Consider the following 12,164-nt stretch of genomic DNA (forward strand, 5'->3'; position numbering starts at 1 on the left):
ATGCACAGCGCATTCCTTCTGTGTTGTTACACTGTAGATGCACAGCGCATTCCTTCTGTGTTGTTACAGCTCCTGTAGATGCACAGCATCCCTTCTGTGTTGTTACACTGTAGATGCACAGTGCATCCCTTCTGTGTTGTTATACTGTAGATGCACAGCGCATTCCTTCTGTGTTGTTACAGTGTAGATGCACAGTGCATCTCTTCTGTGTTGTTACACTGTAGATGCACAGTGCATCCCTTCTGTGTTGTTATACTGTACATGCACAGAGTATTCTTTCTGTGTTGTTACAGTGTAGATGCACAGCGCATCCCTTCTGTATTGTTACAGTGTAGATGCACAGTGCATCCCTTCTGTGTTATTATACTGTAGATGCACAGAGCATTCTTTCTGTGTTGTTACATGGTGTTCTTGTTCAAACACTTCCATAGAAAGCATCTTGGGCATCGTTGCCATAAAAAGAAAATTATGAATTTCTTTGGTTCCTACATTTTTTAGATCCTCTGATGACTATAATTTCTGCGCTTTCTTATTCTAGTTTGTTGAATACAAACTTGTAATGGCTATATGATGGTGTCTCCTTGTGCATTTATAAATAAATGTATATATATTGTGATGCTAGCATTAGAGCACACACAAAATTAGGTTACTTGACATTTACAAATGGCCACATGCTAACTCTTAAAATAATACTTAAAATTTGAATTTTCTATTACTTGCCTACAAAACAAAACAAAACAAAACAAAACCTGCCACCCTTGTTATGAGTTTTCAAGTGCTTAAAGTGTTTTCTTCATGAAGCCAGATTTATTTCTACAAAAAGCAGACATTTCTTTACTTATGAACCAAAAGCAAAACTCTTAAAATTTAGCAAATTTGCATAAATTTTAATTGTTTAGCATAATAAAAGATACAGGGCCTCCAGGAGAATGTTTCAACTTTTAAAAGTAAAATCCACTGTCTATTAGGGTTGGAGGGAAAGCGAAGGTGTTTTCCTCTGTATATAATCCTTTAATCGAAGTAGATCTAAGTCCTGGAAAGTGTAACAATTTATAGCAAGAACTTGATGGGATTTCTTTTTCATTGTTAATTTGACCATCGTTCTTTAAGATCTGGCCTGGCAGTGGTGGCGCATGCCTTTAATCCCAGCACCTGGGAGGCAGAGGCAGGCGGATTTCTGAGTTCAAGGCCAGCCTGTCCTACAGAGTGAGTTCCAGAACAGCCAGGGCTACACAGAGAAACCCTATCTCAAAAAAAAACCAAAAAAATAAAAAAATAAAAATAAAGTACATCTGTCTAAGCAACTACTGTAGGTTTGCCTAAGGTACGCTCTTCAAACCCAGAGATCTTCAAGGATGCTATCAACTACCAGTTCAGAGTACCCCATCAATCCAGGGCTAGACCCAGACTTAGCTCCTGAACCTGCTTGACAGCTACTGCCAGGCTGAGAGTTACAACACATGTGCCAGTCTTGAAGCGCCCTCTGCTGTTGTTTTAGAAAGCTGCAAGCACACGCAGCTCGGGAACTGGAAGCACCCCGCTCCACTAAAAGCCTCCAATTAAAATAACATCCAAACAATAAGTTTAGTACTGATGTTTCACTCGTGGTGAACTTGTAAAATCAGCTTACCACATCCTTGGATGGGAACACGGTAGCTCTTTACTGGGGAACTGTAGGTCTTTCTGAGCCAGCTCCTTGGCAAGAACACAGCCTCTCGATGACAACCATCTTTCCCCGGATGCTGTCTCGTATTCCTCGGGAGGAGAACTTGACTTCATTTCCATAAAAGACAGACAGAACTGTTCCTGTCTTGTATTTTTACAAAAAGATTCCCAGAGACGTTAAAAAGCTTTTCTTTTGTGGCTAAGTATATGTGTTAAGGAGGTCCCTGCAAGCCTTTGAGCTTGATGAAAATCTGAACTTCCACAGAAGCTACCATAAGATTCTACGCTATAGAGAGACTTTGACCACTGTGCATCTTTTCCACTAGTGATCAAGTGCCCCGTGTCTTAACAATGATGTCCTTCCATCCTGGGGCATCTGCTCATGTTTCTAGCTTCGAGATACTGACTCACCCAAGTGTTTGAACTCAAACTAACTGTCCCTTGGTACAAACAAGAAAGTTCCCTCTCTCTCTCTCTCTCTCTCTCTCTCTCTCTCTCTCTCTCTCTCTCTCTCTCTCTCTTTCTCCCTCTCTCCGTGAGATACCAATGCTTTTGACCTCTTAGGGTCAACTGGATAAGGTAAAAGTTATATAACATTTTAAAGTTCTCTATCCAAGCCTCGTGATTTCCACACTGATCAAAATGAAAAGAGAGCTTTTTGTAAGTCCTCCAGCAGGCTTCCATAGGCCTAAATAGCTTAAACAGATCCTCTAATGTATGAAGCTCCTGAGCCAGGAGTGTTTGCTGACATCTGTAAACCTAGTATTATGTTCTATAGAGTCTGAGAAACCATCCGTTGAGTAAGGTACTATTGCCTAATAACTCATAGAGAAAAAATCTTCCCACTATAATTCTAATATACAATCAATCATCACACATCTGGTTTTGAAGATGTGAAGATGTTCAAGGAAAAGTGTGTCTCAGACTCTGTAAACTAGTACAGTTTTAAGGAACAAGTGGGCCATGTGATAATTTCTCTTTATCATTCATGAGTCAGGGCCAGACTCATTCTTTGTCCTTGCATTGCCTGGCTTTTATTTTCTCCTTGCTCCAAAGACGCAGACATGGAAACCTGCATTTGTATGAGGACAACTCTCCACAGCCATTTAAGTTCTAACCTGGAGCTCTGAGACCCCGATGCTGTTATTTGAAGATAGCTCCCCCAACCTCTTTCCTAGCTAGATAAATGTGAGCAAGGGAGGGGAAGAAGGAGTGTGGAGAGGAGGGGAAGTGAGAGGGGAGAGATCTGAGACTTGGCTGACAGAAGCATCATTCCTGCAGTTCTCTGTGGGTTGGTACGTGGTTTACTCACGTTGGTGAGTGGTCCCGGATGCTATGAATGTCTCTGCTACACTGCTCGGCACATAGCAGGCCCCAATAAAGTCCTGTGGTATCTGATCCTCACTTTAAATACCCTTTGTAAACAGGAAGACGGAACGAGCATGTCTTTCTGTTCATTTATCTCACTCGGGGGTTTGTGTCAGATCTTACTATCCTAAATGATAAAATTCTATTCAAGACTCTCATATTACACAGCTTACAGGAGAGATCGCCCATGTTCTTTGGTATTTACAGCCTACACCAGACTGGGAAACCTCCATTCAGGGTGTCTCTGAAATAACAGGTATAACATAACCTCCCAGGAGAAGAGGTGGCTAGAGCTATCTAACTGCCTTGTCACAGCTACCTAGATGACTTAGCCCACATCCTACCATATGAGATCGGAGCACTGAACTCTTTATGCTGTTGTGTGATTCGCTAATTTTCAGCGCTGCTGCTTGCACTGTATCAGGTGTGTTCATGTTTCAAAATGGCGAGGTGCTTATTCTTATCTTCTTGTTGTCCATCAGAACACTGCCTGATTCAAGTGACCAGTTTTATAGCAAAATGGCCCTGCTTCTCTTAGTCACCTCGGCCTTGTCATCTCTCAGTCTCTTTCCGTTGATAAAGGTTCATGTGTGGACCAGTGAGTGGATCAAGAGAGTAAAACCAATACCCATTAAAAGACTGGGAGTGAAGAGACGCGTTAACAAAATATCAAGATATTCTATAGCCAAGCACACTGGTGCACACCTATAATTCTAATACTTGGGAGGCCGAGGCAGGAGGATCCCATGTTTAATTCAGTCTGAGCTAGAAAGAAAACAAGGAAGGAAGATGAGGGGAGGAGGAGAGAGGAAGAGAAGAAGAGAGAGAAGTAGGGAGAGAGGAATTATTATCTAAGTGAAGGAAAAATGATTGTATTTTTCCTCTTTCTACTTGTATGTAACAGTCATCTTTTGGGTTACATTCTAAAAGACTGAGTATTAAGGCTGAAGAGATGACTCAGCTGTTAAGATCACTGGCTGTTCTTCCAAAGGACCCAGGTTCAATTCCTAGCACCCACATGGTATCTTACTATAGTCTATAACTAAGTATATTATATTCTATAGTAAGAATCCCAGGGATTCTGACACCCCCACCTGCCTTCTACAACACTGCATGAAGTCGATGTGCACACATACATGCAGGCCAAACAATTATATACACAAGATAAAATTAAATAAAATATCAAAAGAGGGTTAGATATTTGTTTCCTCAAATATAACATAGATGCAAATTTAGAGTCCTAAATTTAACCTCATAATGATGCAAGCAGGTAACACAATGACAGAGATGCTTGTCCAGGGTTAAAATAAGACAATGACAGAGTCGTTTGACCGGGGTCAGTATAAAAGCAAATGTAAATAATGTATGTGCCTGCTCTCAGCCATTTGGATTTTCTAATGAAAAGTCGCATATCAAATGTGATAGGCTCCCATTCACAACCCACTATTCAGACTCACTCTTAAGTCCCTCCAGATAGAATGAACCATGTCTCCCATTCAGTGCAGGTATTTCTAGTTCTTGTCATCAGTAATTGAGAATTTACCCACAGTAATAATTTATACTTAGTCTTCTTTGTGACTCACAATGATAGCATGTTCTATAAAGAAAACACTCTAATTAAACTGATTACCTTGAGCTAGTTTGTAATCACATTCATCGGTTGTGCCCTTTGGACCTATTTCAACACTGTAACTCACTTGTCAAATACTAATAATAGCATACTATTAATACCCTTTGAAAAGAAAACTGCCTCATATTAACCTCAGTGATTACCTATAGCAACAGTCCTGCTTGGGATTGCGTGGAGGTGGCCTTTCTGATGCTGTGTTCCAGCGGCCTCAGGCTGCCCGGCTGCGGGAGCTTTCCTCTCTGCAGACAAGATCCTCTGGCATTGTTAAGGGGGTGAAAGGTCTCCACTAAGCACCTGTCTCCAGCTTGATGGCCTTGCTTGTTGCTTCTGTCTTGCAGATCCCCTATGCAGCGAGCTTAATCAGGAAAGAGAAGCTTGGCGCCCATCTCAGCAAAAGCTAAAAGGTGAGACTGCCAGTAGAGACAGGTTTTCCCAGTAATCCCTGCTGCCAGAGCTGGGGTGTTCATTATTGAGGTGTTCGTAATCGCCCGAGGCATTGAGAACGTTGTATCCAGTGTTTAAGTCAATATACCAAATGCGTTTGCAATCCCGGGCTCTGACTTCCTGAATGAATGACTAAGGGCTTCCTAGAACTATGGTGGCAAACTCCTAAATGTAAAAACATCTCTATCCAGTCTGTAGAAACAACAGTCATTCTATTCTGATGTTTCCTTGTCTGTGGGGGTCTGAAACAACAGCAGTGTGTCATCTCTCACCGATGCTGGAGTCTGACTCTGGGTGAGTCACTCCCCATGGTGTCATGAACTGAGGAGTAATATAGACAATGGGGACTTGCTGTCCGGGGAATAGTGAGTTGGCCTCTCCCTAAATCAAAGTAGTTCTCTCAAATGAAACCAGCTTCAAGGTCACATTCCTGGCAACAATTTAAAAAAAACAAACAAACCAGAAATCTAAACTTAAGGGAAAACGGGCAGTGCAAATTCTCTAAGTATAGTCAAAGCATGCCTAAGAATTTCAGAAGCAGCCTTTGGAGGAAGACACACTCGTTAGAATTGTAAGGCTGCAAAAACCTAGAACATGATTGTTTTTATGAAAATAGGTGAGGATGATCTAAGGGTCAGAATTTCTGCATCAGGGCAAGTCCAGGGTACTCGTGTGTGTGTGTGTGTGTGTGTGTGTGTGTGTATGTGCGCGCGCGCGTGCGCGGAAATGTACATCTACAAGAACACCTGTCCATGCAGAATGTGGATACCTGAAGTCAATGCTTCCTATATTGCTCTCTATCTTACTTTTTGATTCGGTGTCTTCACTGAAACCGGAAGTCACCACTTCAGCTAGACTAGCAGCAGCAAGCTACTACGATCCACCTGCCTCTAGCATCCCCTCACCATGTGCTTGGGTTACAGACATGCGCCACCAGACCCAGGTTTTCTGTGGGTACCGAGGATCCCAGCTCAGGTCCTTGTGTTTTCACAGCAAGCACTTCACCCGCCACACCATCTCCCAAGCCGCGGGGTAGCATTTCTTCCCGCTCATGGGCAAGGGGTGCATTTTATCCATTCCCTTCAGAAGATGTGAGAGTCCCCGCTCTGAATCGTGTTTTTAGCTTGCTAGAGTCTATTTGTGAGGGAAACCCTTACAAAGGGGGTTCATCGTCCTTTCTCTTGCCCAGGCTTCTCTTCTGCTCATTGTGTATCTACCATGTGAGCATGACTGGCCTTGCCCGCCGTCTGTATTTGCTTTGGTAATGATAATGTTGCATTTCCTCTGTCTCTCCAAATCCTGTGAAGCACTCATAGAAAAATGAAATACAGAGAGGAGAGATGTGACACTTTGTGTCTGTGTTGCCAAGCTAGGAAGAAGTGCCAAGGCACGCAGCCTTAGACACAGTACTATCTACTCTGTTCTGGACATCTTGTTCTCAACAGAGATTAAGGAAAAGTATCCTATGCTATCTCCACAAAGCTAAACTCAAAGGTTCGTGTGAGTGTGGCTCTCAACTAAAATATTTTTACTAAGTCTGATGTTAACTCGATGATTTTTTTTTCCATATTATGGTAGAGAAAGTTGGTACTAGTAAAGTGAATGAGAATTTTTCTGGTGTTCAGATTCCACCTTAAGTCAGAATATCAAGGTAATCAAGACAAAAACAACCCAAATGAGTGGGGTAATAAGTATTGAAAACACCAAACTAATATTCTTCAAATCACGGGAAAAAATTTTTTAGCATGAGTGTTTAAAAATAACCATTGTATAACACTCGTTTGCCAAAGCCTACAAGTTATGACGTCCAATAAACAGTGATGTCTGCATTTGAAACAGAGTCAGTATTTACAAGATAAATTAGCTTTTCTGTTTCAAGCACTGATGACAGTCTTGCCTTGCTCCCAACTGGTTTATCCCATGTCCTGCCCCCAACATGAGTTAATGTAGCATATTTGTGAGCCTCACATAATAGATCCTGTACTGAATGCTTGACTCATTGTTTGTGAGATTAACCCATTAGAGGGTGGCTTGATACATGTGTAGGAACATCAACGAGGCTTTCTTCCTTTCCCTCCCATCCCATCTTCCCTGCTTGTCACAAAAGCCCATCTTGCACCTACACGGTGACATGGCGCTCATAGTCATGAAATCTCTGCCGGCATAGCCCATGGCTGTCCCGGGGTGGAGAAGGACATTGATTTATGCTTAGTAACTAATGCTTCCCCCATGCTGATTTTGCTTCCATCCTTACAGACAACAGGGATTTCTCTAAGTAGACCCTGGTGCTTTGGGGAGATTAGCGGTTACTTAAGTGCTTAGCTAACTCAGCCAAGCAGAGAATCGCGACCACGTTGTTAGAGGCCGCCTCAGACTTTCAGTGTGCAGAGACTGCAAGGAGTTACCCCAAGAGAGACTACAAGCGAAAAATCATTACACCAAGGGAGAGAGACGGTTCTGTCTTCCTGAGTGACCACAGGTTTCCAAATTAGGGCCTGATGCATTAGCATCTTATGCAAGAGCGACCCTTAAGGCAGTGTTCATACCACCCAGTGGATTCCAATATGAATATTAAGGGGAGGAAGCTTTTCAAAACCACAGGCAATCCATTTAATAAGCTCAGCAACTACTGCCACATATCACTGCTCCACAAATCTTCTTTGGCCCTCTGTTAGAACCTAAGAAATTCCATGGTGTGTCAAATTAAAGCATCTACCCAGGCCAGCACAGTAACTGCAATTCTACCGGAAGAGCCAAGGTAGTCCTATTAACATCAAGCCTACAGTTAAGGCCTATGCACTGTGTCTTAACTCACCCTTAATATATCCATTATCGGTGGATTTATTTAGTCTTTCTTCAACCTAGGCACAGTCCCCTTTGGGGCAATGAATTCTATTTGTTTAGAAACCAGCTGTGTACAGGGTAGTTTAGTTTATTTATCTCTAAAGCATCTGCTAAAACAGGCCCCATTAGATTAGACATTGTTCTGCTTGGCTAGTCTGTTGTATTGAGAGCTCAGGGAAGCAACGAGAAAGAGTTAAGAAACATATCCAAGGGTTACATGTGGATACTTACCTGGGCCCTTCTAAACATTTCCTATTTTATTTGAGTGAGTGTGTGTGTGTGTGTGTGTGTGTGTGCACACGCATGTGCGCATCCTGTATGTATATGCACCATGTATGTATGCAGGAGTTCACAGAAGTTGGAAGTGTCACTGGAATTGGAGTTACAGATGGCTGTGAGCTTTCTCATTGCTGGAAAGTGAACCCTGTCCTCTGGAAGAGCAGTAAGTGCTCTCAACCACTGAGCCCATCTCTTTAGTCCCTGGGCCCATGTTTAACTTCAGAGTCATTTCTGGTATTCTTCCTTGTCTGTAATGATTGCTCTGACCAGCTCCTGTCTAGACACCTCAGAACGGCCTGCCTGTAATCTCTATGCCCAAAAGAAAGTGTTACAATGTCAGTGTTGATCTAATTGTCACTGTTTCTTTCTTTAATTACCTTCATCCTTTTGCAAGTGTCATTCAAGTAACTGGCTAAAACACCCATGTCTTTACCAGAAAATAATTACATTGTTGCACCTAAGTGGGAAAGGCATCATAAGATGGCTCCTTTACAGTGGCACACTGTCCTCCAAGCTGTAGCAATGCTACCTACCATTACTTTAGCAGTAACCATGCCAGATCCACAACCAAATGGATTTTGCTCTATTATGTTTGTGGTTTACAGCTCTGTTGTAAGTCTGTAAGGTAGATCCCATTTCAGACACCATTTCACAGATTCAAACACTGAGGCCCACATAGCTGACAACTGATAACGCCAGGATTCACGGTCCTCACCTGTTTGACTTCCTTGAATAGCAGAGACGCTGAGGAGTGGGCAGGATTCTAAATATTACACAATGTAACCCCACACAATGGTTTTGGCTTTGCTGTTATCTATACATTATAAAAGGGTGAGGTCTCTTCCTGTTCTGCAGCCCTGGGGATCACTCCTGCATCCCAGGTTTTTGCTGCATTCTTTCTCTTACTCTAGAAGGCTGCTTTTGTTTTTTAAGCTTCATTTTATTTTTGAATTATGTGGGGAGGGACAGGGTACACATGAGTACAGGTGCCCACAGAACCCAGAGGAAGGTGTCAGATCCGCTGGAGCTGGAGGCACGGGCAGGTGTAATCAAGCAAGCATGGCTGCTGGGAATCAAACTCCGGTCCTCCACAATAGTGTTGCATGTTTACCACTAAGCTGTCCCTCCAGCCCCTGAGGCTACTTTTATTAAAACCAAATCGGAAGCACATGTAAACGAGCCACGGGAGATGACCTACCTACACTTGAGACACTTCTAGAGGGTTTGAAAATGTGACTTCTAACCCCACATTGAGAATATCTACCTCTCTGCTAAATCCCTAGGATTTTCACTTTGCTTGTTAAATAAATAAATAAATAAATAAATAAATAAATAAATAAATAAATAAAATTTAAAAGTACAGAAGAAAGAACTTTAAAAACAATGAGAAAAATGGGTGGTGGTGGCACACACCTCTAATCCCAGCACTTGGGAGGCAAAGGCAGGCAGATTTCTGAGTTTGAGGCCAGCCTGGTCTACAAAGTGAGCTCCAGGACAACCAGGGCTATACAGAGAAACCCTGTCTCGAATAACAAAAAAAAAAAGCAATGAGAAAAACATTGCAGAAGGATGTTGGAAGATATTGCCTTCCTTTTGTATGGCCAAAAGATGAAGAGAGAGGAAGATGCTTGTCAGATGGTAGAGGGCAGAGGTCTTCTTAGAGCCTGTGCTAATAGCCATGGGTCTCCACTGTCCTCAGCGCCTATGCCAACTGTCTTATTTAATCCTTCTCTTATCACTGAGATACAGCCAGCTGCTACTCCATCCTTCATGATGAGCAGAGATGTGAGCCCACTCTCTGCTGTCTGGCCGGAGACTCTGAACTTAATCTCTGCTTCTCTGATCTCTGACTGTGGTCTGCTTCACCTCTTGTCATCAGTTATGAATGTGCCGATCTGATGCTCCTGTTGGCTTCGAATTACAAATTCTTTAGGCTTTTTCTACAGTTTCACTGACTTCATAAGACAACATAATAATATTAAATAATCAAAATAGCATGCCTTAGAGCATCCAACCAAAACCAGCAGGCGAAGGAGCATGAATTGCGTCTGTTCTTTCATGACAGGCTGGCTTAATTCTTGCCCAACAACAAACTGGAGTTTCTAAATCCAGTCAAACGCCTTTCCTGAGAAGCAGGCAAAGCAAACCAGAGCACTAACAGTTCTAGTTTGTTTCAAAGTCAGCAGAGACGCAGAACCTAACATAGCATACAAATATGCACAAACAAGATACTGAGCATGCTTACATTTAAAAACAAAATGTGTCCAAGGCCTGCAAAGCGCTCGCTTCACAAACATACCGGTCTGAGTTTGGATGCCTATCGATCATGCAAGCTGTGTGTTTCTGAAACCCCAGCCCTGGTAGATCAGAGACAGGGGTATCCCCAGAGCTCGCTGGCCATCCAACCTAGCCAAATCAGGGACCCCAGGTTCAGTGAGAGACCCTGCCTCAAAAAATAGGGTGGAGAGTGATGTAGGAAGACACTGACATCGACCTGTGACTTCCACATACAAACTCATAGGCATGCATGTACTCCAGTGTGCATACACACACAACAACCTATTCATATGTATATACAACACACACACACAACCTATGCATGTGCATATTCAACACACACAATAACAACCTACACATGTGCATATACAACACACACACAACAACAACAACCTACACATGTGCATATACAATACACACAATAACAACCTATATGGGCAGTGGTGGCACAAGCCTTTAATCCCAGCACTTGGGAGGCAGAGGCAGGTGGATTTCTGAATTCGAGGCCAGTCTGGTCTACAGAGTGAGTTCCAGGACAGCCAGAGCTACACAGAGAAACCCTGTCTCGAAAAACAAAAAACAAAACAAAAAAAAACTATACATGCGTATATACAACACACACACAACAACCTATACATCTGCATACACAGCACGCACACACACACATACTTATTTGAAGTGCACTGAAACTGTAATGTCTTCCCCATCCCTTAAAGTGTTCTTGTTTCCTTAGGTTGTCATGTTCTTTTGTTTCCTCCCAGGAGACAGACCCACTCGCTCTTGTTCTGTAAGATACAGCCTACCACTGAGCACTCCGGACCTGCAGAAAGAAGAACTGCAAACTGGTTGGGCTTGGGCATCAGAACCAGGTTCGAGACAAGCCAAGGACAAGTGACCTTGAGTCAGCATGGGCAACCATGTAAAATAGACTACGGCGGCCATTCATTATGAGGGGGGAGGGGGGAGCCAACCAGAGTGGTCAATGCTTGTCACATCTTTTGGTGGAACCAAAGTTTGAATATTTGTGTTTTGAAAGCATAGCTGATCCCAGAGGGTAGGAAGTGCTGAGTGGGGAAACGTTCGTGTGGTCTCTGCAGCACCATATGATTGTCCTTTGCTTTTCTGGAAATGACTCATAGAGGAGAGAAGACAGAAGAACAATCCTGGGAATGGGGACTTACATTTAGACGAAGCTGCTTTTCATAGCAAGCTGGACAGACACACATGGCCCCTCCCTCTCTGGTACTTTGCCTGCTGTATGAAGATTGTATTCCTCTGGAAATATTTTACAGTTTAATATTGAGTGTAATTAAGAATATAATCATGTTATCAAAAATGGTATTTAACTCTGTTGTAGTTTCTTTAACATTCATGTGGATAAAAAGTCTATAATAAAAAAACTATGAAGTAATAGATGCGTTCATGTAGTTAAGTGCATATTTGCTTGGGGGCAACTCAGAAACTAATGCTTTTTAGAGTTATTTTGGCATAAAGTATTTGAATAAATTATTTTTGAAAACAGATTTCCTTCACAGATGATTATTAAAAGTTAGGCTAGCCTTTGATGCCCTCAGCATCTGGGAACCAATCCATGACCTTAGACTCTTTCCAGTTCCCGTCCAGTCTTCTGACAGACTTGGTGTCAGGGTTAGCACCA

The 12,164-nt window shown here is 42.6% G+C and overlaps 1 protein-coding gene across 2 annotated transcripts in view; it reads left to right on the forward strand.

Moving 5' to 3' along the window:
- Skor2 (SKI family transcriptional corepressor 2) overlaps nt 1-11,920 on the forward strand; it is a 57,308-nt gene extending 45,388 nt beyond the window's left edge. For both annotated transcript variants that reach the window (XM_031366071.1, XM_031366070.1), the window contains exons 8-9: nt 5,002-5,067; nt 11,269-11,920. In XM_031366071.1, coding sequence (XP_031221931.1) covers nt 5,002-5,064 — 63 coding nt within the window. In that variant the 3' untranslated portion in view covers nt 5,065-5,067; nt 11,269-11,920. The remainder of the gene's footprint in view (nt 1-5,001; nt 5,068-11,268) is intronic.
- The last annotated feature ends 244 nt before the right edge of the window (nt 11,921-12,164 follow it).

This window comes from Mastomys coucha, unplaced genomic scaffold (assembly GCF_008632895.1).
Source record: "Mastomys coucha isolate ucsf_1 unplaced genomic scaffold, UCSF_Mcou_1 pScaffold13, whole genome shotgun sequence".
Taxonomy (NCBI): Eukaryota; Metazoa; Chordata; class Mammalia; order Rodentia; family Muridae; genus Mastomys; species Mastomys coucha.